The sequence below is a fragment of the Macrobrachium nipponense genome, chromosome 26 (assembly GCF_015104395.2).
Source record: "Macrobrachium nipponense isolate FS-2020 chromosome 26, ASM1510439v2, whole genome shotgun sequence".
Classification (NCBI taxonomy): Eukaryota; Metazoa; Arthropoda; class Malacostraca; order Decapoda; family Palaemonidae; genus Macrobrachium; species Macrobrachium nipponense.
Genome location: NC_087215.1, coordinates 22004023 through 22030968, shown reverse-complemented (window position 1 = coordinate 22030968; position 26946 = coordinate 22004023). Strand labels below are relative to the sequence as shown.

Below are 26946 nucleotides of genomic sequence, written 5' to 3'. Positions count from 1 at the left end.
ATAAATTTTTTCATGGAAGCCTTGAATCCGGATTGTGGTATGAGATGCAGAAATTCTTCCTTCTTCAAAGGATTCAATCCCGTGCAGGGCGAAATAGCGATCCAGCACTAGGTCACCTACGTTATCATAAAATCGTTGCATGCTGTCCTTCATACATAAGATTATCATATTTGTGTGAATGTATGCAGATGAATACAAACGCACAACTGTATACACACAGAAACACAGTTCCAAGCAGAAAAAGCACTAACATAATATCTGAAGAATAAGGCTACATAAAAAACTACCTATGTTACATTAAGAAATAACATTATATACATAAAACAATATGCGGACTAGATTTTGATATCAAGCAGATTTTTTCTAGGTACAAAGACTGCATTTACAGATTACTCAATCAAATACCAAGGGTTATTTGACTGACAGAAAGTAATTACAGAAAGAATAAGTTCCGATTTCATTAACAAGGAAAAAGCAAAAAAATAAAAATCGTCAACCAGAAATTGCATCTTTGAACAACGCACGGGTGAAATTGCTGTGAAGAGTGCACTTAAGATAAATGGCAAAAACTGATAACAAATTCACGGTACTTTTTCAATACGTTTCGATGCTAGGAGGCACTAAGAAAACAACAAACCATCCCTCAATAGCTAATGCTGATATAAAAATAACAATATTTACTAATTTGATGGCTTTTCTTGAAGCATGTTACATAAAATTGCTAAACAAAAGGTTCTGCGTGAGCTCTGACAGACCACTCTGAAGGTACAGAAATAAACCAGATATTTATTTTGATGAAAATGGCACATATCAGGCTAACAGTTGATGTTTTCTGTGTTAACCCTCTAATTCCATAATGTTTAGTGCAGAACTGTCAAACGTCAATATGTTGCAGATAATGGAGTGGAATCACTATTTTCCATTTTAAAATTTTAATAAACTCCATTTACGATTAACGAGAACAAAACTTTTGAGTAGAGCAAAAATATGCATTTTTTTTTTTATTCCTACTAGCTAGAGTCTCTGTAGATCAAACACCTGATTTAATAGAAAAAGATTTCGGTTAAAGCAAAACAACCATCCTTGCAACAGGCCCAGTGGATTTTGTTTCTCTGACACAGCTTCTTAGAACGAAAGACGATGCAATGGCTGACGAGATGATGGGAACAAAATATTCTAAATTTATAAAGGTCAATGGGTATCTCATGAATAATGAGGAGCAACAGTGAGGACGTGATGAGGCGACGGCGAGACTAGATGAGGAATGGCTGCGGTGACGTGCCCCAGAAGATGGAGGTGATCTCGACGAGGCTGGTTGCGTTCCAGAGGTGGCAGCTTGCGCGCCGCTTCCAGGTCCGGCTCGAAAGCGTTGCGGTGCAACGGCACGCCCGGGTGGCCCAGGGCCGCGTTCACAGGGTAGAAGAACGGGGCGTCCTCGCAGGCGAAGTTGTACCACCAGTCGCACACGAAGTACTTCTGGTTGAAAATCGTCCCGTTCGGACACAGGAACGAGTCTTGTCGGCCACTTCTGTGGCAGATGTGGAAAACCTAAAAGGACAATATCGTTAACTTATTATAATATAGACCGAAATGAATTTCGTCAACCACTTCTGAGACACAGAAAATCGAGAAGGGAAATGTTCATACTTTTAGACAATAACATTATAAATAACAGGTTTGATTACACGAACTACTGGATAGCATTTGAATGGTAGTGAATTTTGCAGTATTGAGACGTCAAGTTGGTCAGTGGCGCTCTCAGTTCTTGTACCCTTGTAATCTACGAGTGACGTGGAAACTGAGTCGTACTGAATGACTGATTTAAGAATCTGTCCCAGGCTACCTTATATCAAGAATTTATAGAATGTATAACACCTTCTCTCACGAGAAATTATGCCCATCAAACTAAGAACTGAGATAGATACTGTGTGGAGATCATGAACCCGAGCTTCAACCAATAATAAGAGTTCTATAAGGCTTTCATTTTCAGGAAGGGGAATCCTATACCTGGCCTCGTATTCCCTGATTTAGTTAACCTGTCTCTTTCCAAGGCGGATTTATCATTACTTCCAAAATAAAAAATTCTCTCTTCCTCTGTGTACACTGAAACCCTTAACCTGCTTTTTTAGAGGAGAATTTATAATCACTTACAGAATATTGATTTCTCTGCCTTCTTTTGTGCTCCTTGAAACACTGAACCTGCCTCTTTCTTTTTTCAAGAGGAGAGTTTAGAATACATCTCAAAATACGAGTTATTTCTCTTTTGTCAGAACTTTGCCCTTTTTTCTAGATGTTTTATGTTAACTGATATTCTTTAGTTTACATTTGTTTGTTAATTAACACAGTATACCCTTTAGGTTCTAAGTATTGTTCCTTCCTGTCCGTTTCTGAACCTTGGTCTGTCTGTTCTCAGAATCCTGTTTACTTTGCATTATTTTTCTGATGTTTTTTGTTACGTGATATTCTTTAGTTTACCTTAGTTTGTTAATTAATAAAGTATACCCTTTAGGTTCTAAGTATTCTTCCTCCAAGGCATTCTTTGTTGGTTTGTTTGTTAGTTTCTTGGAGTCACTGTCCCAGTTTCTGATCCTTGGTCTGTTTGTTCTCAGAATCCTGTTTTCGGCCTCCTTGGAGCTATCCGAGGGTGACTTTTGGAAGTCCCTGTCCCAAGATACGGGAGTCTAAATCTGGGCTTCGTGTTATTACGAAATCTTTGGGATTATAGCAACTTAACGCCGCATTTCTGGAAGAATTTTCCTTTCACTAGGCTGGAGTGGTCTGCTAAGTTGCTGCTTCTCTACTTGCTGTATGGTTTTCTTTGATTATGAAACTTGGGTCTTGAGGACCAATCGCCGGAACCCATCCGGATTATTCAGCGCCTCTACTTGCTGTAGCCTCGGGCCAGTATTTGCCTGGGGGACCTCGCAGAGTGCAGGTGCAGGTTATTCCGATTTTGTTAATGCTGAGGGACTTGAGTGCGTTCTATTGAGGCCGGGCCCTTGTATTTGGGCCTTGATATATTGCGGGACGAGCCCTTGCTGCCTTATGACCCTAAATTATTGAGGGACAAGCCCTTCCAGCCTTATTTTTCTGCAGCAGCGTCTTACTCCAGGAGGGTCCCCGTGGAGGTTGATAAATTTAAGTGGACACCACAGTGTTTGTTAGGGAATATTTATTAGTATTGTAAATCGTTAGGTTCTTTCTGTCAGATATTTTCTTTCGTTTCGGGGCCTCTTATTTTTAGGAATGTTTTTTTTTTTTTAATTCTTTAATAGTGTGGGTGTATTGCTGTTATTGTATTCATAATTTGTGCGATTGATATTTTATGGTTTTATTCATAGTGGTTCCAGGAGTCATTAATATCTTTATTGTGCTTGTAAATATATCATAATTTTTTCACGTTTGGTATTTGTATCCCTCTGTTAATACTTGCGCACTGAATGTTATCTATCACTTGAACTTTGGAGGACACCAGTTGGCATTGTTTTCCTGAGTAGTCCTTAGAGGAGGGTCCTGACACTTCCTCTGATTATTTGTCTACTTTAAAAAGCGGAACTGACACTACTAAATAAATGTTAAGAATACAAATAATTTAACTTAATACGAAGAATACCTACTAAACTTAATTTCAATCACTCGAAAGAAAACGATTAATAAAGAATACATATAAATTTCATCTCCATTACTTAAAAGAAAATATAAAAATGACTAAATTTTATTTTCATTAAGAAAATATAGTTCAAATTAATCAAATTTCTATAACTTAAGAAAATATAAATACATAAATCTCATTTCCATTACTGAAAAAAATATAAAGAATAAGACATAATTTCATTTTCACCAATTAAAAGCATAAAAGAATACCATGTAATCTCTTGTCCTTTACTTATAAGAAAATATAAGACTAATTCATTCCCATTACTTAAATACAAATTATACGACTAAATTTAATTTCCATTACTTAGTAGAAAAAATGAATAATAAGACTTAAATTTCATTAGCATTACTTACAAGAAAATATAAAATATATGACTAAATATTATTTACATTACTTAAAAAGAAAATATAAAGAATACGACCTAAAAAGAAAATATTATTAATACGACCTAAATCTCAACATCTCAAGAACGCCACGAAACTCGGCAACTGACCTGACATCCTGCTTCCATGTCTGCGTAGTACCCGGGATAATCTGCGACCAGGTCGCATCCGAAAGAGGTCAGAGGGATGTAGCTGAGTATGGGGTAGTCTCGACCCGCGCGACCTGAGGTGATATTGATTTTTTAGAAAAGTCATTTAAACCTCCGTTCAGTGTGAGAGGAAGGTAAGGTAAATATTGTTAGACCCTGTCCACACTATGGGGCACTGCCCGACGGGCAAACGCTGTTCCCATAACCTTTTTCGCTGTACTGACTGGCAGAGTAAGGAGCCAGAACGATGAATTTTGTCCACATGGGTGAGCGATGGAGAGGTGGGCGTGCCCAGCGATGCCAGTAGTGTGTTCAGTGCGGTACGATAAACATGGTGCCTACCGCAAAGAAGAAGATATTGTGTAGCATGATAATTGCTTTGTGTGTGATGAAAAAGAAGAGAATATGGTGCAAAGAATGGCTCAGTAAAAGAAATGTATATGGTTAACGTACGTCTGCCAGGGTCGAAGCTCAAGCCATTGGGCACCACCATGGTGATTTTGCTACAAGACCCATCGGGCAATTTGACGGTTTGCCCGTCAAGCGTGCCCGTTAGAGGGGAGGTCCGCCGATCAGGCCCGGTCGTGTGGACAGGCCTTAAGAGGCGAGAGAAAATATGAACAGCTGGAAATGCCCGACGTGCATGACCGCTAGTGTGGACAGGTCCTTTGTGAATATGATGAGAATTTTTGCCGCAACTTGAGAATTTAGATATATTTGGTGAACTTTGTTTAGCAACAGAATTTGATCATGAGATGGCTAATCCTATGATAACACTATGGAAATGAAATCATAAAAAGTGATAATGATAATGATGTTTTGTAAATACTAAGTCTAAGAAAAGAATGCATAAACACACTAATCCTGAGGTTCTGAATTAGCATTGGTATTTTTGCAGGGAAAATACTTTTAAAAACTATTTCTCTATCAGTAAGTGAAGAATCTACAGATTAAATTCTGTAATGGTTGTAATTGAATAATAAGGTCAGATCATATGTGAACTAAAATTGAACGAACAATAACAGCAGCTTCTTCCATCCCCACCCCCCTGTACTTTTTAAGTAAATGTCCTTTTTCTCTTTTTATCGGGAAATATGTTCATTCACGCTATAACTGAATTAGCATTTGCTAGATCTATGTAAGTAAATAGCAAGTACAAGAAAAGAGAAATAAAATAAAAGGAGACATGCATGATACCAAAAAATAAACATCAATTGAGAAATCAAAATATTCGGATCGAATTAGTAAAACAAAAATACAAGAAAATTAATACCTTGAAATACATTTCAAAAAAATAACTTAAAAACAAACGCATACCCTGAAACATACAGCAGTTGGAAAGTATAAAACTCAACGATAATGAAAAAAAAATATAAGAAACATCTGTGTGTACGTATTCATCGGTTGCAAAACGGTAATTCATCTCGCCATCACTTGCCTGGTATCCCGGCGATGTAGCCGAAGTCGTAGATCTCGTTGTCGAGAATGTCGTAGTCCAATTGGGGGACGAGATGGTGGGGCACGGGCTTCTTCGCGGGAGCCAAGGCGTAGTCGTAGTCGTCGTCATCGTAGTAGTAGTAATAGTAATCGTCGTCGTCGTCGTAGTAATAGTAGTCGTCATCATCATCATAGTAGTAGTAATAGTCATCATAGTCGTCGTAGAGGTCGTGGACGTAGTCCGGATGGTGCACGGGTGGTTTGACGCTTGGCGGAAGGTCGTTATACCCGGGGCCGAATGTGGTTGGGGTGTAAACCGGAGGGGAGTAGGTCGTTGAAGATATGTTGCCGATTAAGTGCGGGAACGCCGTGTGTGGCGACACCTTCCTCTCTCCCGGGTAACTGAAGTCCTGCAGACTCTGCACTTTGGCGTTCAAGTTGGGCTTGTAGGTTGTGACGTGGTGTACGTGAGGAATTTTCAGCGGAGGGTCGTGGTTCGGTTCGATGGTTATGGCTGGTGGTGGGATGTACGCCTTCTTTGGAGGGAGTGGCGCCACGTAATCTGGAGCTGGAGTTGTTTGAGGGGGGATGTATTCCTTTTCCGGAACATACGCTATGGTGGAGGTATACACTGGAGAAGGCGTGACGGGCAAGTGGGGCGCAGGCGCGTGATATTCTTTTTCTGGGGGTAGATACGTTAGGTCGATAGGTAAATGAAGAGGTGGGGGAGGAGGGGGTGCGTATGGAGTCTTGGGTATCAAAACTTCAGGTAACTTAGGAGGAACATAAGTGTCTTCAGGTGACTTCGGTGGAATATACGCAGGTGTCGTGTGGTGATCTTTCTTTGGCGGTAAGTATTCACTCACTGGTGGTACGTATGTCCTCGGTGGTGGTGCGTAAGTAGGGGTTAATGTAGTAACAGGATAATCTGGTGGTTTATATGTGGGTTTGGGAGCATGGTATCCAGCTTCATGGTGGTGTTCATAAATAGGGGGCTTATAGGTAGGCTCTGGGGCATGGTACCCAAGTTTATGGTCAGGATGAGATGCAATGGGTTGACCTCCTTTAGGACCTAGATAAGTCTGCTCCGGCTCATGATATCCAGGCTTTGGTGCTGTGTATGTAGGCTCTGGGGAAGCATATTCAACTTTAGGGGGTGCATACGTAGGCTCAGGAGCATGGTATCCTGGTTTGTGCGATTCGTAAGATGGATCAGGAGTGTAAAATTCATGTTTTGGAGGGATATATGTAAGACCTAGAGCAGGGTATCTTGGTTTGGGTGTTGAATGCACATACTTTGGAGGATGAAAATCATCTTCAGGAACCTCATAGTCACGCCTTGGTGGAATGTAAGCTTCCTTGGGATGTTCTGGCTTGGGAGGGGCATATGTTGGCTCTGGGGCATGGTAACCTGGATGAGGAGGAGCGTATGTTGGTTCAGGAGCATGGTAACCTGGTTTTGGTGATGAATAGTGATAACCTTGCTCATGAGAAGGATACTCTGGTTCAGGGGTATGGTAATCAACCTTGGGTGGGACATATGTTGGTTCAGGAGCATGATAGCCGGGTCTTGGAGAAGAGTGATGAGTAGGGATTGGGTAATCAACTTTGGGGGGAATGTATTCTTGCTCAACAGTGTGATGGTCAGATTTTGGAGGTGCATAAGTAGGTTCAGGAGCATGATATCCTGGTTTGGATGGTAAATAGCTTGGTTCTGGTGCATGGTATCCAGGCTTTGGAGATGTGGGTAAATAACCTGGTGCTTCATGGATAGGAGGTATGTATGTGACCTCAGGGACATGATATTCTTTATCTGGAGGTGCATAAGTAGGTATAGGGGCATGATAGCCAGGTGAAGAATGGCTGTGACCTGGATGGGTACTTGGAAAATGCTCTTCTCTTGTGGAATGTTTTGGGTGATATCCTGGAGGTGGGGTTGGGTTTGCAGTGTAAGGTCTCGGTTTTTCTTCCGCTACAGATGGTGTCTTACCTTGTAAGCTCATAAGCCAACTTGGAAGTGATGTGTCATAAGATTCAGGTCTAGCTGGTAATAAGTAATCTCTGCTAGGTAGTTCATAGTTCTGAGATGGTGGCCCATATGTTGGTACTGGAGTTTCATAAAGTCCTGCTGGAGTTGTTGGTTGCAGAGGAGGAATATATTCATTGGATGGAGGTTCATACTGGGAACTTGGGGTTACATGGCTCTGATGAGGAACTTTATAATCCTGAACAGGAGGTAAATAAGTTCTTGCTGGTGTAGAATAAGATGCAGGTAAGCTAGTGGTTACTGATGGTGCTTTGGGAGGAACGTACTCTTCGTTTGGGGGTTCGTAGTTCCTTTCAGGTTCTTTATATTCTGAAGGTTCCTTGGTATCATGATATTCGTCTTTACTTGGTGGAATGTATTGCTGACTGGGCGGTGTTGGACGTTTCCTGTGCTTCCGCCGTCTTTTTCCTGGACGTCTCCTCCTGTTAGGGTGGCCATTTTCAGGCGTCCTTTGAGGTGTCAAATAATGTTTATCTGGGGGTATGTATTTTCTTGGTGGTGGTGTATAATCATCTCCAGTATGCTTTTCATTAGCAGGAGCATCACCATATTCCTTATTGGGTGGGAGATACTTTCGAGGTGGTGCAGCATATTCTTTATGTGGTGATTTGTGATTTAAAATTGGAATTCTCAAGGACTTCGGTGGAACATACTCTTTGCTAGGAAGCTCATAATTTGCCGATGGTGGTTGGTCATAAGGCTTATGATCAACATGGGGAGATACATATTCCTTGTTTGGTGGGATGTATTTCTGAGGTGGTTCTTTGTGATAGTGGGTAACAGGTTCCAGAGTAATTTTTGGAGTTACATACTCTGGGCTTGGTGTCTGGTATTCTGCAGTGCTGGGTTTTCCATATGACTCTGGTGTGGCATGAGGTGGTATATATTCCTTACTTGGGGGAATATATTTCTGTGGTGGTTCTGTATACGTTACAGGCTCTGGGTGTGTACTTTTAGGAGTTTCATAATCTTTGCTTGGAGGAATGTATTTCTGAGAGACTCCTGCGTGAGGTCCTTTTGAAACAGTATGATCATATGATGGAGTTGTTGGATGAGGAGGTTTGGGTGGAACATAGTCATTTGTTGGAGGAAGGTACTTTTCTGGTGGCTTTGCATATCCGGCTGTAGTACTCTCATGATAAGGGCTGCTTCCTGTTTCATGATAAGGAGCCCCAGGTGTTGGATAAGGCTCTGTTGTATGCACGCGTGTCGTTGGATCCGTGAGAGAGTCGCCATGGTAATCTTGATTATTGCTTGTCCTTTTGAACTTGAAAGATACTGGTCGTCGATACTGTAGATGAGCTTGCAAGCTCACTCTGTCTGTCACAGTCGTGAAGTAGTACGGCCTTCCAGTAGGCCGACGCAAGAGGCCTTCTGTGCGTCGACGGTTAATGCCTGGTGGTCTCCGAGGTGGGCGGAACACTAGACCTGCTGCATTTTCAGCTTGAGGACTCCTGCTTAATGGAATGTAAGGCTTTGTTACGGGTGATTCCTCCTCGCCGTAAGCTGGGGTGACCAGAGCCCCCAAGGGTACATAAGAGGGTCCTGCAGGGCTAGGAAGATAGTGCTGATGGTTGTTATCTGCTGCACCTCGACTTTCTAGGGGCTTCTTGCGGTACTTGGGAGTGACGTGGACCTCTGTTTCGTATATGTCAGGTATCCCAACATCGAAACGAGAATTCAAATTCGGCTTCCTGTCAAATATACGTGAGACAAAGTTAGCTATACTAATAACAATTCTTACTTACAACACAAGGTTTAAATTTATAAATCTATTAACAAGAGTTAATCCCATACATTCAGACTGACAACTGAAATATTTTTCAGATTGGCAACTGGAACATTTTTTCAAAACTTGATAATTGCACTTAAGAATAAAATAATGATAAAAACTTTACCAACTGTCTCATATACAGTATGATCATACAGGCTACGTTACAAAGTCTATCAAGAGGTCAGCAAGTCTTATCTATAGGTAACGTTTATTGAAGGTCACTTACCGGTGTTCTTTCTACTTACAGTCACTTGTTGTCTTTGCTTTAAACTGCTTGGGTTGAGCAATATCATTAATATTGTCAGAAGATATGTTAAAATCCTTCTAGTTCAAATTCACTTTATAACAACTAAAGCTTATCGTCTAGTGAATAGAAAGGTGAATAAGTCCAGAAATGTTAAATAATGATTATCGTAAAAGTAAAAAAAAACAGTAAATATCTGAAAATCAGAAATAAAAATTATCTTTAACGAATAGCATGCTTTTCTAAATCATCTAAGCTAGGACTTGTTAACAGTTTTAAATATATTATATATGGAATTAAGATTTCAGCAATATTTAACATCATAATATATATATATATTATATTTATATATATATATATAGATATATATATATATATTATATATATAAAACTAATACAGTGAAAGCTTTCATGAAGTCATAAAAGTACAAATATCGTCAAGACAATGAAAGCATATTCTAGACAAAATAAATTTCTTTTATGAGCCAAGAGATTGAAATTTATCATTCGTGAATATGGCAAAATTTGGTGAAATTTCAAACCTAATAAAAAAATGTGTGAAAAACTTAATAGACCAATTTCGTTGAGTGAATAAAGGAAATTTCTGATAAACTATCAACTTGTTTACCTTATGCACTTAAATATCAAGCTCCAACAGGGTAAATCTGTTTATAAACCAGTGTTTTTATAACGTATACAAGGGAATTTATGGGACCCGTAAAACAGCGAATACAAATGAATTCAGGGTCGGTGATTTTTTTAATTTTTTTAATAATTTTTTTTTTAAATCAGTAATTTATATGATTTTTTAATTTATTTTATTTAATAGTTTTTTTATTTGTTGGATGTTTTTTCAATAATTTTTTTCCTCAAAATGTATTTTATGACAGAATTAATATTGAATTATCTTTTAGGTTTCCAGTTCTGGCCTAAAGTATGTACTTGCATTTTTTTTATATCAAAATAAATCTATGCAGCACAGTTATGCTTGAGTTTTTATTAACCTCCAACCCATATTTTTCTATATGTTTGCTTCCAAATAAAAAAAATCAAAAGAATCATGATTTTTTAATGAAAAAATCAATGATTTAATCACTTGATTAAATCAGTTTGATTTAATCATTGCCAACCCTGCAAATGATTAATGAGTGATGTGGAAATTTTTACAATCTTCTACAAAATGTTCGATTCGCTGAAGAAGGGAAATCTTTTGCAAAGGAATTCTCAATACAAATTAATTCCCCGCTGTCTAAAATATTATTATAAAATAAAATTGAATATTTTATAGACTTCAGGAGAGGAACACTTGACGGAAATGAAGAGGACTTTTTTTTTCTTTTTTTTTTTTTTTGCAAGTAAAACTAAGTGGATTTTTTTCAATAGATTCCACAACCAAGCAAATTCCTTAAAGTTTAAAGTTTGATATACTAATAAAGTAGAATATCTATAAAGGATGCAGAGGAATATTTGATGGATCCACTATGTAGATTTTTTCACGCATTTTTTTCAAATGTCGCATTTAAACAAATTCCTCAAAGTGGAAATTTTGATAAGATGCTGAAGTGGAATGTTTACATAAAGAGGAACATTTAATGGATTGACGAGGGGGCTATTTTCCTTTAATGGGGGGGTGGGCGGTTGGATGGGGGGATGAGAGATTTTTAAATAACTTCCATATACAAACAAATTTACCAAAGTGTAAATTTTGCAAAACTAATGAAATGCTTTATAACGATTCTACAGGAGAATTCTAGTGTGAACTGACGAAGTAGCGAAATTCTGAATCGACAAATTCCACATGGAAAGTTTGAGATATCAATCCACATACAAACAAATTCCCCAAACTGTAAATTCTGAGAAACGAACGAAGCTGAATATTTTAGACTCCAAAAAAGGAGAATTTTTAGATGGACTGTACGTAACAGTGAAATTTTGGATAACCAAATTCCACACACACAACGAAGGTTTCAAAATCAGCCAAAATGGAACCTCTGACATCCGCTCAATCATCTAAATCTACAGGATCTCGAACTAACTTCGACGTGTACACCGAGGGCTTCTTCTTCAGGCGGTATCGGATCCTGGAAGGAAGCGGGACGTTGTAGGATGTCTCCAGATCCTTCATCAACTTCTGGCGAAGCAGGAGCCTCTCTTTTGGCGACAGGGATGCCCAGGAACCCTGAAAGTATTATAATAATTCTCACACTCTGCGGTGCCCTGAAGGTGTTCTTCCTTGGAATAATAATAATAATAATAATAATAATAATAATAATAATAATAATAATAATAATAATAATAATGAATGATGATAATAATAATAATAATAATATAGTCTTAACTCTTAAACCTACACTTATCTATATCTAATTAAGTAAACTTTCACATATTTTTCCTCCCAATATATATATATATATTATATATATATATATATCTATATATATATATATACATCATATATATATATATATCTATATATATATATATATATATCTATATATATATATATATATATATCTTCGTAGCTTTTAAAAAGATAAAAGGAATGCTGCAGAACGTCAGAATGCCATAGATATTTATAAAAACAAAAATGCATACATTTTCTCTTAACAAATACAAACAGCATTTATCAATACTGTTTTGTACATGAACTGATAATACAGTATACTTATGAATCCTGTGTATGGTAGAGTAAAGAAGTGCAGTATTGTATGTGTAAAAGTAAAGATGAATATTGAAAGATGACTATTAAAGTCAATCATGCTGAGATGTTGAGTGAGAGAGAGATGGGAGTTGGCCATACCTTGATTTTCAGTTATACATACAGTACAGTGTTCTACTTCTTAAATTGTTCATATAGGTGTGAAATATGATATATGTCTGTTTATATTAAAATCTTATATTTATAATATGGGGTTCCCTATCATATGACATTTCATGTATAGACACTAGGAGTTGGACTTGGAACCAATTTTGCATGGACAACTGTATGTATATGTATACCCGTATCCCCTAAAAACTTAACATAAGCCATGCAGCTACACAAAATGAGAGAAAAAACAGTTTACAAAGAACCTCTACAGGAGAGATCACACTAACCTGCTCGATTCTAGACGGCTTCTTGATACCATTGCCAAAATCACCAGGAGGTAACACTCTAGTTTCGACCACCTAAAGGACAGAGGTGAGAAAGGTTAGTGTCAGGGGGAGCTTTGCGCTGGAAAGGAATCGTCTCCAGACAGGCAAGGGGCTCTGGAACTTTGGAGTCTGTGCCATTTTGTTCTGCCTTTCTTTCCTATTTTCCCTCCTAGGTACTAATAAAAGTCACGCTGCGTGCAGCTGAGCAGGTCAGTTTAAGCATGTCCACAGTGAGAGTGTGAAAAGGATAGCTACTCTTCAACAAGAACTGTTCAGAGTGCGAAAAAATAGCCACTTTTCAACAAGAACTGTTCAGTCTGAGAAGAATAGCCACTTTTCAATGAGAACTGTTCAGAGTGTGACAATAATACCTACTTTTCAACAAGAATAGTTCATGTATGTTTTAGTCTCAAAGTATCTAAGACAGAGATGTTCTAACAAAGACTAGAATGAGTTAAGAAAAATAAGGAAAATGGAAAAGGCATGATTTTATGCAAGCATACGTGGACAGCACAAGTCACCAATGACGAAATCACTTGGTCTATTTCTAATCAACCCAAGCTAAGTTTGATCTAACTGCATTGTCAGTGAAGTAGGTGCTAAAGGGGAGAGTTTTCTGGAATCTTTCGGAATCTCACACCTTACTTTTGTAGCAAGTAGCCAATTAATTTGCTATACGAGTTCAAAACTGAAATCATGCATGCTGAATATAGATAAGTATAATGAGCAATTGATTTTTCCACCAATACTGGTTAATTGTTGAAAAATTTAATGGTTACAGGATGATTAGTTACAATACCAGAGAACTAACTCGCATGGCACAGTCCAAGAACTCAAGCTGTCATTTTGAAAGTCACTAGTGGGAAATTAGGGAAATGTGAACTAGAAATAAGTCTAGTCTAAGGCAGTCACAGTCAAGTACCCTCTTCCATGAATTTAGCTCATGAAAAACTGCAATATTCAGCACTTCCTAGTAAGGCTTCAGTATCTGACAGACATCCGGCAGTGGGGACCTATAGCATGTCTCATTTACTTACTGGTCTATAAGAGATTTCTAGAAAAGGAACTAAGAAGTTATTGTTAGTACCATACTAGGGATAGCCAACTACTGCCAATCTTACACATCTAATACAAAACAGAAAACTAACCTCCGAAGCTGCTTTGCTGAACTTTGGTTTAGAATCATCACTTGTCTCCCCACTTCTGTTCGGGTTTGCTTTTGTCTCGCCCTTTTCGTTCCCCATGATGCTGGCGATGTCATCCAAAAGGTTGGTGTCGGTGAGACGCCATTTAAGCATGTCGACATTCACGGAGAGGTTGGAGGGTGATGTACTAGACCCATCTGTAACCAGGAGCATTCTTGAAGTTGCTACGGACGTCGAGGAACTGGACGTGACCTCTTCTTCTTCTTTCCTATAGTTATAAGGAGCCTGCCTCGACGGCTGCCGGTGCGCCTCAGAGACCTTGTCTGGTATTACTGAAATGGCAGTTGATGTTCCTTTGGTGTTGGTTGTGTTTTTGCTCAGGGAGGGCAGTTCCTGTTCTTCACTCATCTTTAGCATAGTAGAGTGGTTTTCGCTAGCTGAGCTGACCATATCCTCTGCTTCATCGTTGTTGAGAGCTGCCCTACTTAACTCTTCCTTGTTGAGTGCTACACTACTTAGCTCTTCCTTGTGGTGAGCTACAGTACTTAACTCTTCCTTGTTGAGCGCTACATGACTTAGCTCTTCTTTGTGGTGAGCTACACTACTTAGCTCTTCCTTGTGATGAGCTACACTACTTAGCTCTTCCTTGTGATGAGCTACACTACTTAGCTCTTCCTTGTGATGCTACACTACTTAGCTCTTCCTTGTGATGAGCTACACTACTTAGCTCTTCCTTGTGGTGAGCTACACTACTTTGCTCCTCCTTGTTGCGAGCTTCACTACTTAGCTCTTCCTTGTTGACAGCTACACTATTTTGCTCTTCCTTGTTGAGAGCTACACTACTTTGCTCTTCCTTGTTGGAAGCTACACTACTTAGCTCTTCTTTGCTACTCTTTGGAGTCAGTACTGCACTAGTATTGTTTCTTACATTTTCCTCCGTTGTTTCGTGTTCATTAGGTTCCTCAGTTTTATTCGTAGATACATCTTTGGTCTCGGGAGCACTTTTCTCCCCTTCAAGGAGAGCTATTCTGTGAGATAACAAGGACGAACTGGGTCTACGGGGCGCTGGGGCAGGCGCGCCCATGGCTGCTACCCAGGCATCCAGTGTGAGGCATCATCGTCCTCCGCCCCTCTGCAGAAGGTGCTTTGAGAAGCACGCTCACTAGCCCTAGAAAAAGGGACAATAATCATATTTAGTTGTTATTTGTTGCTATGCAAAGAAATCATCATCACAAATAAGTTATGAAGAGCTTGAGAGGATAGTTATATGTACAAACAGTAAGGAAAAATCAATACTATATACCCTCCTTATTTCACAGAAATGAAAGACTAAAGCTAGGCCGAATAATTTATATATCTTTGTCTATATTTAGTCATTTGACTTCCACCTCCTTCTAAGTCTTCCCTCAGAAAGGATTATAATAATAAGGAGAAATGTCAGTTCAGCATCTCGTTATTGACACTGATTAGATGTTTATCGTTTCATCTGTTCCACAGAACCAATCTTCCTCGATGTCAACTCACCTGACACAAGGAGGAGGCGAAGCCATTTTCCTGGCCATCCCGTTCTGCCACCAGAGGTCACTCCTGACGGGGAAGACAAAAGATGTAACTATATTAGGAAGTTCTGTTAATGGTTGGTTGTACAAAGAGTTCTTCCTCAATTTAATGGTTAATATATAATGTGGCAGTAACTGTCGACTTATTTTTTGGGGGAGTCTTAATGTCAAGTGAATCTTTATATTTCTCTGTTAGAATTTGCAAGATGATTTAAGTAAGACCATCAACTAATAAATTCAAGTAGTTGTAAATTTAGAAGAAGAAGAAGAAGAAGAAGAAGAAGAAGAAGAAGAAGAAGAAGAAGAAGAAGAAGAAGAAGAAGGAGAATTTAAGCAGGACCACAAACATTCATTCACATCCATGAAAATTTAGCTTCACATCATAAACACTGAAATAATCCACCAGTCAAATTCACAGTCATATTCATTATAGAATTCACGTCAAACGTTGCTGCAAATGTCCTTGAAATATAAAGGAAAACGCAAAAGTGCTAACAGGATACTTTTCGTTGCCATCAGGGTGTCATGGCAAACGAGGGTCTCTTTACTAATAAGTCATTAACTTAAGTCTTTAATCTCCGTACGACAAATAAAAACTTGAAGCCCACTTTCAATGCTATTCGATAACTGCAGAAAAACAATTGACTGACATTTGTTTAAACTTTGATTAAACAAAAATATAACTTCAAGTCAAGGTTCAGTTCGAGTTAGGGACTTCACAATATCGATTGTAGCCTAATTTCTGAAGGTAAGTCACATAATTTGAGGACACAGTTCCTCAAAGAATAAAAGACCGTTAATCCTTCTGACAGTTACAAACATCAAGAAAATCTGACGGCATTTTCTCTAATTGTTTGCGGTCGCAATTTCCTTCAAGCAAAAACCAAATATAGAAAACTCAAGTACAAAGCCTCACCATTTTAGAAATGGGATGAAGCTTTCACAAATATGGTCGATGTTTGCGTAAGTCACCTTAGAATCCAGAGGTGTTGAGTTAAAACTTTCAGGTATTAATGTGACTTTTCCAAACACTGATTAAACCTCATGGTACTTTGCTGTTAATTAAGTCTCAATATGTGCAACTCCTCCTGGCACCTAACAAGTCTTTTAGCACCTGACTGTTAATAAATACTCAACATGAATGCAAATTCTGACCCTAACAAAGCCTCATGGCACTTGCTTGCTGATTAAGTCTCAATATGAATACAACTTCTCCTGGCAATTAAGAAACTTCATGACACTTAGCTGATAATGTTCAGAATCAAAATATCACCCAGATTAGTCTTCGAAACTTGAATTAACTTTAAATAAGTTTTTCGACGGTATGAATAACTCCATATATACCCATATAGCCCAGAAAAATAGGAAATTAAAAGAGAAGGGGTCTAACCCACAAGAAAGTGAACGCCCGACCCTTTGAAAGAAATAAGGTTATAGGACTAAGAGAATAATTTTGGCTAGAATAATTTTGGCTAAAATTAAAATATGGAATTGGTTGCCTAGTGTAGTTGTGGAGTTTTCTGATCTACAAATATCTGAGCAAGGAGCGAATTCAGTCCCGCTCTCTGCTGAGGTCTCCTGAATTTCAGGTGTTTCGGTTATATTTTCTATTTCATCATATTTATTTATTCATCAACGTTTCCTTTAAGTTGTCTCTCTTTCCAGGCTGATTTCAAATTTGGAGTCCTCTTGGGTTTATAGTCTATTGACTCTGTCCATGTGGGGTTTCAATAGAAGATTTAAAGGAGAAAAGCGTACATTCTACTATAATACGCCAGACGACAAAGAGCTTGCAAAGCAAGCTTTCACAGAATAAATAACGTGCGAAAAGCGGATAAAACTGAAAAGTAGAAAATGAATACAAATAAAAACAAATACTCATACGAAACAGCAATTACTACAGTTGATCATTCTAACAACCCAATCCACGGCGAAAGTTCCAGATACACTGGAAAGGAAAAAGACTGCCATCAGTCCGAGGAGGAGACGAGAGAGAGAGAGAGGAGAGAGAGAGAGAGAGAGAGAGAGAGAGAGAGAGAGTGAAATGACCGGCATTTATAACTACGGGGACCAGGTAATTGACTCGGTAAATTACGTGAGGCACGGCACTGGAACACGACGGCGTCGTCTGGAAGGTCTCGAGAGAGAACAGTCGAAGTCTCGCTATGGAAAATTACCCAGATTCTTGTCACGAAAGCGATGGATTCCAGTCCCAAGGGAACGCCGATGATCCTAAACTCACTGACGGACATTGCCGGAGGTGATTTTATAGCGGAGCAGGTTTATTGGTGCGTTGTCGACATTGGGAACATAAAGGAGACATGAGATAAATAAAAATAAAAATATCTTAGTTTAACCAGACCACTGAGCTGATTAACAACTCCCCTAGGGCTGCTGGCGCGAAGGATTAGATACTTCTACGTGGCTAGGAACCAAATGGTTATCTAGCAACGGGTCCTCCAGCTTATCGGGGAATCCTAACCACATTATATCGAGAAATGAATTTTTAATCACCAGAAATAAATTCCTCTTATTCCACGTTGGCAGAGCGGGGAGTCGAACTCGCGACTACCGAATCGGTAGGCGAGTACGTAAACCACAAGTCCAACGAGGAACTCCGGAAATAAAGCGTAGGTTCCTGTAGGAAGAGAGAACTGGGGATCCTGTATTAATAACCGGATAACTGTCGGAAGGAATATTTTAATTTGATTAACAAATCAGAAAGAGGTTGGACAGCAAGACTGAGCTGAAATGGTAGCAAAGTGGGCTAAAATGCTCCACCTCTCCTGAGGGATACGTCTTTCAAAAGTATCCCTCAGGAGAGGTGGAACATACACCCTGCCTATGTGAACTCTCGAGAGAGACTGAGAGTTTCCAGCCCTGTGATTGGCTTATCAACAGCCAATTAGGAGCGTCGTAAGGGACTGGCCTAGACATCAGATGCACAGTTGATGTGAATCTACTATAGAAGCCTAAAGGCCTGTCCACAGTAGGAAACATGTTTGGAAACAAAGCTTGTGGACCTCTTAGGCTTATCATCCAGGTAAATTAGTGTTTTTTTTTATCTGTATGATTTTAGTTTATATTTCAGAGTTCGGGCGTTTTACAATAAACATTGATATTAATGTGTACGCATAAATTTGAAAGTCCCTAATACCAACATCTTTATGCAGCCCGCCCCGCCTCCCCCCCCTCTCTCTCTCTCTGTAATATATATATATATATATATATATATATATATATATATATATATAGAGAGAGAGAGAGATGAGAGAGAGAGAGAGAGAGAGAGAGAGTGAGAGAGGAGAGAGAGCGAGAGAGAGAGAGGGAGAGAGAGAGAGAGTTTCAACAAATCATTATTAGTAGCAAAAATTTGTTTGGATAATGATTATTTGAGCAACGACTGTACGACACAAACAATAGCAACTGAGTGTACATATGTGTGTGTGTGTACATACATATATAAATAGTGATATGCACTAGTTTAAGTGTGTACATGTTATATATATATATATATTATATATATATATATATATATATTTGATAATCCTAAGTGGCCCCCCTCCCCATCCCCCATGAAAGATTTCTAGATCCGCCACTGACAACGAAATGGCTATGAAAACGTCTCAACTTGATTTTACATAGACACAAACAGCATTCTAGCAGCCTCACGTACATTATTATTATTATTATTATTATTATTATTATTATTATTATTATTATTATTATCATTATTATTATTAATTTATCCACATTAACCAAGCTCCTTACACCCTTCGACACCGTACGGCAAGAGCCCCATACTGGGCTCTCCAGGCAAGGTGTTGTAACGGCTAATAGGTCTGGCTTGGACCTCTATAGAACTTATCATCCGGGTAAATGAGAGTTTTTTTTTTATCTATGATTTTACGTATAAATTTGAAAGTCCCTAATACAAACATCTTTATGCAGCATGAAGAAAGGCTCAGATGAAAACGCCTGAACTCTGAAATATAAACTAAAATCATAATAAAAAAAAAAAACTCATTTACAGGATGATGAGTCTGTAGAGTTCAAAACAGGCTATTAGACGTTACGACACCTTCCGGGGAGAGCCCAAGTATGGGGCTCTTGTCGTACGGTGTCGTCGAAGGGTGTAAGGAACTTGGTTATAGCTCTGGATAAATATAATAATAATAATAATAATAATAATAATAATAATAATAATAATAATAATAATATAATAATGTACGTGAGGCTGCTAGAATACTGTTTGTGTCTATGTAACATCAAGTGAGACGTTTTTATGGCCATTTCGTTGTCAGTGGCGGATCCAGAAATCTTTCATGGAGGATGGGGTCCCACTTAGGATTACCAAATATATATGTAACATGTACACACATACACTACGTATATATCACTATTTATATATGTATGCAAACACATATATGTACATACAGTTGCTATTTTTTGTGTCGTACAGTCGTTGTTTAAATAATCATTTTCCAAACAAATTTTTGCTACTAATAATGACTTGTTGAAAGAAAACTGTGTTCTTTTATTCATATCCATGACGGTTCGCTGTAATTAATATATCAAAGTTGGCGATTTTTACAGTAAGTCCGGATATTTACGAGCTTTTTCTATATACAAAAAAATAAAATTTGATTTGTTAAAAAAGTCGAAATTCGGATCGAGCGCTCATAAAAGCACCTCTCTTTCCGCTCGGCTTTGACAATTATGAATCGTCATAGCATCCTTAGCTTTTTCACACGCAACAAGACCGGAGGAGACGATGCCCTTGCCGAGGGTAAAGGAACCGTTGCTTTGAGAGAGGACGGACAGAAGAGGAATTCTCCTTCCGATGAGAAGAAAGGGAAGAAGAAAGTGTCGTTCAAGTTCCCTCGTTCTGGTTTCCTCGACAGCTTCAGTTCAGGACCTTCTTCCCTGGAGAGGTCACGGGAGAGGTCAGCCAAGGACGAACTCGTTGCCCTACGACGTCAGATCCGTGAGCTGCAGAGAGAGAATGAATTCTACCGAGTGAGCGAGAAATCCCGTCAGTGTAGGCCTGAAGATAATTCGAAACAGAAGTCGGCGTCCGCCATCAGCACCCTGAGGAGAGAAAATGACGACCTCCGGAAGGAACTCTCCGCCGCTAAGGAAACCATTAATATTTTGAGGGCGCAAAACGACAACCTGAGGGCGGCAGCAGAGGGTCTCATCAGCAGGAACAAAACTCTAGAAGAGCGAGAACACGTTGTCACGAGAGCAGGGCGAGAGCTGATGATGAAGAACGCCGAGATCGAAAGGGCCTCTGTGGCCCTCCAGCAGCAGAGATACCAGATGGAAATGGAGGCGAGACAGATGCAGCAGAACTTCGAGTTTTTCGCTCAGCAGTTGATGGCCAGAGAGAGAGATTTCGCCCCGATCAAGATCGAGAAGGAAGACCAGGAAGGGGAGATGGAGACTAATGACTGGCTGATGGCTGAAGAAGCTCGCACTCGAGGCGACGATGAAGCCGTGGTGGCGTCGACGGGAAATGGCTGCGACGAACATTCTTCCGTGCGAGGAAGGTCGACGAGTCCCGAAATTGGTTCTCCCGAAGGAGGAAGGCTGGAAAACTCCGATTCTACCCCTCCCGAAGGAGGAAGCCTGGAAAACTCTGACTCTAGCCTTCCCGAAGGAGGAGGGCAGGCAAACAACGTTAGCTCTCCCGTGCGAGGAAGAACCAGGAATCGCAGCGTTAGCTCTTCTGGCCAAGGGAGGACGAAGAGTAACGACCCTAGCTCTCCCGAAGAAGGAGGAGGGCTGGCGAATCCGACCGATAGCTCCCCCTTGCGAGGAAGGACGAGGAATCACAGAGTTAGCTCTTCCGGCCGAGAGGAGCTCGGGAACACCGACGTCCGAACTCCAGCGCGAAGAATAACGTGGGACTCCGCCGACTTCAGTTCTCGCGAGCGAGGAAGGACGACCCCTCGGGGCAAGGGCAGGATTGTAGCGTACGAGATAGTCGTAGGAGAGGAATTCCGCGGCCGGATTATCGGCAGGGGCGGAGGAATGATCAGCCATCTCCGGAGAAAATATCGAGTGAAGATCGCACTGCCTCCGAGGAACTCCCATTCGGACGTCGTGAGGATAACGGGAAGGTCTTCCGATGTCATGGGGGTCCTCGGTGAGCTGGAGCGCATGGGGGTCGTCTTTCGGGAGGTCTTTATCCCCTAAGATCAAAACTGGATTGTACTGATGATGTGGAACTTACAATAACTTATAATATGATCTTGAACTTACAATAAATTATATATGATATGATGAACTTACAATAACTTATATATAATATAATGTTGAACTTACAATAACTTATACTATGATGTTGAACTTACAATAACTTATAATATGATGTTGAACTTTCAACAACTTATATATAATATGATGTTGAACTTACAACAACTTATATATAATATGATGTTGAACTTACAATAACTTATATATAATAGGATGTTGAACTTACAAGACATTTTAATATGGTGTTGAGCTTACAATAACACTGATGATAAATAAATCCTGCATAAAACTATTTTAGTGTCCTATTTCTTATCCTTAATATCATAGAGAAGTGTAATGGGTAGTCAGTTAAAATGCATAAATACAGTAAATGACCATTGTTTACTTAATTTTAATCAATAGGCTTAAAAGTTATAAACAAAATTAAAGTAAAAGCGTTTGTGCGTTACTAATATATGTATATATATATATATATATATATATATATATATATACACACACACACTACTCATACATTATATATATATATATATACATATATATATATATATATATATATATATATATATATATATACAGATTTTGCGATTGCTTTTTTTCTTGCAGACGGAATTGTAGCGTCAAACACTGACAATACATTTCAACACAATGCAAAAAATAAAAATAATGAAAGTAAAATAAACTAAATGCGTTTTCAATTTGTGCAAAAACAACACATTACAGTAATATTTATAATTTACAATAACATAAAATTTCCTAGGTGAACTGCAACGAAAACAAAAACCACGGTGTGTTTCTGGTTGCCATGGCAACAAACGAAAATATAAGTGCTGGGATACGGAGGAGGAGGAGGAGGAGGAGGAGGAGGAGGAGGAGGAGTAAAAATGTTGTTGCCTTCTAGTTAACAGTTGATAAATTATATATATATATATATATATTATATATATATATATATATATATATATATATATATATATAAATTAAATGCATGTGTATATATATATATATATATATATATATATATATATATATATATATATATAATACCTACATACATACGTCATATCACATTTACCGTGATTCATATACATATCGAACTACAAATGTCCTTTAATTATCTATCGCTCTACCCACCCCGGAATTAATATATTTTCATATATGTTTAAAACCGAGGGGGTAATTTATTAAGCGACAATAGAATTGCTGACCGACAGGCGCGAACCATCGACCTCATCAATTGCAGGACTGGCAGTGAAGCCTGAGCCAACCCCGCCTCCGTGGTTGGCTAAGGCTTCACTGCCAGTGCTGGAATTGAGAGGTCGATGGTTCGCCCCTGTCGGTCAGCAATTCTATTATCGCTTAATAAATTCCCCCTCGGTTAAACATATATGAAAAATATATTAATTCCGGGGTAGAGCGAATTAGATATTAAAGGACATTTGTAGTTCGATATAATACATACATACTACAGTAAACACACAATGTATAATATGTATTTACTTGTAAATAAAAATATGTATAATGATACATATATATATATATATATATTATATACATCACTAATACATATATATGTATGCAAACATACATACGTACACAGTAAATACCAATCACCGAACACAGATGACGCAATTACCTCGCAGTTATTTCTTGTGGACAGTCATATGGCAATTAACGAGGACTAGAAATCTTACTGATGCCGCAGTAATCAGTACAGGTTGGATTTTATTAGGCGTATCCAGAGCGGAACTATGGTCGGGAGAGGCCCAGGGCGAAGTGAAGCCTCAGTATTATAATAATAATAATAATAATAATAATAATAATAATAATAATAATAATAATGGACTCCTAAGGAGGCAGGATGCAACCCGGAATCCCACACTATAAATACCACCCAGTCGAATTGGAGGACTGTGATGGACCAAAAAAATAAAAAATAAAAAATAAATAAATAAATAAATAAATCTGCAAATATATTTTTTCAATATGCATTTACGGCCACACCAATGTGCATTTTCATCACCGATTTTGTGACTTATGTAACTATGATATTATTATTATTATATCATTATTAATTACTGGAGTTGTTTATATCAACGAAAATAGCCAAAGCATTACTTGCCCTAAGGTTCGAATAGTATTTATATTTTAATCAATAAAATCATCTGTAATTATCATATTATTACTACTACTACTAATACTATTATTAGTATTAACATTATTACTACAGTTGTTTATTCTTACAAAAAATAGCCATTGCAGTATTTTTCCAAGGTTACAACTGTTTGTATTCTGAATCAGCCAAATCATCTTTGGGATTATTATTATTATTATTATTATTATTATTATTATATCAATTCTCATGCTTACGTTCACTCTTTCTCATCTTGTGAATGTGAACACTTTTATTATATTTTCACTAGTTTGTGTCATTTCTCAATGCCATCTCCAATCTGTACTGAGTGAACACGAGACACGAGTAATAGGAATTCAATGGCCTTTACTGTTTGGTCTTCAGGCATGCCTAATCATGCTGAATAATAATATTATATTCCCAGTTAATGTGGATATTTCACTGTCTCGTACTTCCCTCCTTTACACTGCTATTCTCTCACTGTCTTCTTATCCCTTCATTGCCAGTTATTCAATTATGGGCCAATTCACTGTCTTGCCTTTTAAGCACTGTCATATTATTCATTCATAGCGACTTTCATCGTATAGCATTTATTCATTGTTTCATTCTTTGTCGCGCACAATGTCCTGTTATTCTTCATTTTCCTGTTTGCTGTATCTTATTCATCCAGTTTCCCATGAATTGTCATTTTTATTATTTCACTTTCTTGTCATGAATTCACTGTCCCTTTCAGTGTCCCTTTAATTGTCTTATTCATTCTTCGTCCTATTTATTTTCCTGTTTAATTATTGTCCCTTCCACTATCTTTTTATTCATTCATTGTTCCTTTCATTGTATTGGTTTCCATTCCTTGCCCCGTTCATTGTCTTGTTTTTCATTCATTTATTATCTTATTTCCTGAACGTGTTATCCAGTATTATTGCATTAAAACAGTATTCTAAAACAGATAAAACCGGCATGAACTCCCACCCCTTCTCTGTCCCCCTACACATAAACCCAGGTAATCATTCATGTATGTATGTAAATACGTATGTATGTGTGCGCGGGCGCGTGCGTGTGTGATGTTTTCGTACAAATACCAGATTCGATTTCTGTACCATAGCCTTGTTATCAAGATTACATCACTGTTGGCCCCATTCTCTCAAACAGATTGGAAATGACAAATCCCGTACGCTAATTTCCTTCTGAATGATTGAACAAGATTTCCCCCATCTCACTCATCCATCTTCTTTCGTATTATTCGATCGGCCCTCCAAATTCGATTGACATCTTTCAGTGAATCAATCTTGACCTCCGAGCGACTGCCATTTCCTTTCTACAGAACTGTCATATCATCGTCTGGATTACACTTTTAGTTTTCTGCGAAAGAAAACTTTTGTGCCGCTTTTTGTCTGTTCGTCCGCCCTCAAGAGCCAAAACACTATCGAGGCTAGAGGGCTGCAAATTGGTATTTTGATCATCCACCCTCCAATCATCAAACACTATGAATTGTAATTCTCTACCCTCAGTAGTTTTTATCTTTATTTAAGGTTAAACTTGGCCATGGATCGTGCATCTGGTAGTTGATGGTTTTATACAGCGTTATACGTTGTACAAAGAACCCGATTGCTTAGGCGCATTTTTTACTATTTATTTTTATCTCATAATAAATATCTAATAACCGCATCATATTCCTCAGATAACTGCAGGTTTGATATCAAGGTATTCAGAAAACACAGGTTAAAAACAGCTCTTTTCCTTCATTTTCCTCCGTATGATATAGCCGATTGTAATTTTCCCTCAAAATTCCAACCTTTTACCTAAGAACATTCCTATAATCACGATCATTTCCGTCCAAGAACTTCTCTTTATGATTATCGCAATCTCGTGGGGAGTGTGAAAACAAAAGACACGTCAATTGCGCGCAATGAGCGTGAATTCGATGATACCGTCACACCTTTTTTTTTTTCCTAACTCTCCCCTCGCTGTGATTTACAATTATAAACAAAGTTTCTCTCCGTCGCGGCCTTCCTCTGTATCTTTAGCAATAGAATTGACTATATATCATTTAGGCCAAAGTCCAAGCGCTGGGAGCTACGAGGTCATTCAACGCTGAATGGAAATTGACAGTGAAGAACGTTTGAAAGGTTAACAGGAGGAAAACCTCGCAGATGCACCGCGTCCTCTGTTAGGAGAGGGTGGAAAGGAAGACGGAAGATAGAGAATATGAACGGGGGTACAGTAAAATGAATCAGAGGAGTTGCAGCTAGGGGTCGAAGGGGCTTTGCAAAGAACCTTAAGTAATGCATATAGTGCACTGCGTGAGGTGCACTGACGGCACTACCCCCTAAGACTTTCGTGTTTTTCTCCTTCCTCGGGCTTTCCCGAAGGGTTAGATATCTTTACGTGGCTGGGAACCAACTGGTTACCTAGCAACGGGACCCACAGCTTACTGTGGGATCCGAACCACATCATACCGAGAAAGTATTTTCTAATCACCAGAAACAAACTCATCTGATTCCAAGTTGGTAGAGCAGAGAATCGAACTCGGGACTACTGAATCGGTAGACGAGCGCGTAAACCACTCGTCCAACGAGGAACCATCCTTCACTGTAACTACAAATATCGCTCTGTGCATTATCTTCTGATACATAACATTTATCGGTGTTATGACAGGGAATTTTCACTTTCGATGTCTTGCAAAGTCATCCTTTTAGATCATTTATTCTTTGGGGATTATCTTCACCGTGACATTGGTCCGATTCTGTTATTTTCTCAGCGATTGTTGTAATGATACTTGCTTTTTTATTATGGCGTCATTACGTTGGTTTGTCATTTTGTTTGCTCATGTTTCCGTTCACGAAGGACGACTATTCGCTTTTTATTTTATGATTTTTTTTTATCCATTAGAGGTCAATGCACAGGGGCGCTGAATAAATGTATATATATGAATTACATTTATATCAGTAAGTACGTGCAAACGTCCATTTTATACACCAAACATACATATTACGTAACATACCTATATATATATATATATA

The 26946-nt window shown here is 38.6% G+C and overlaps 1 protein-coding gene across 2 annotated transcripts in view; it reads right to left on the bottom strand.

The window, feature by feature from the left end:
- LOC135200055 (proline-rich protein 36-like) overlaps nucleotides 1–26946 on the bottom strand; it is a 121507-nt gene continuing 94561 nt past the window's right edge. For both annotated transcript variants that reach the window (XM_064228308.1, XM_064228309.1), the window contains exons 2-8: nucleotides 15497–15559; nucleotides 13976–15140; nucleotides 12789–12860; nucleotides 11729–11871; nucleotides 5629–9368; nucleotides 4152–4264; nucleotides 1–1548 (exon numbers count right to left, since the gene is read on the bottom strand). In XM_064228308.1, coding sequence (XP_064084378.1) covers nucleotides 1204–1548; nucleotides 4152–4264; nucleotides 5629–9368; nucleotides 11729–11871; nucleotides 12789–12860; nucleotides 13976–14422 — 4860 coding nt within the window. In that variant the 5' untranslated portion in view covers nucleotides 14423–15140; nucleotides 15497–15559 and the 3' untranslated portion in view covers nucleotides 1–1203. The remainder of the gene's footprint in view (nucleotides 1549–4151; nucleotides 4265–5628; nucleotides 9369–11728; nucleotides 11872–12788; nucleotides 12861–13975; nucleotides 15141–15496; nucleotides 15560–26946) is intronic.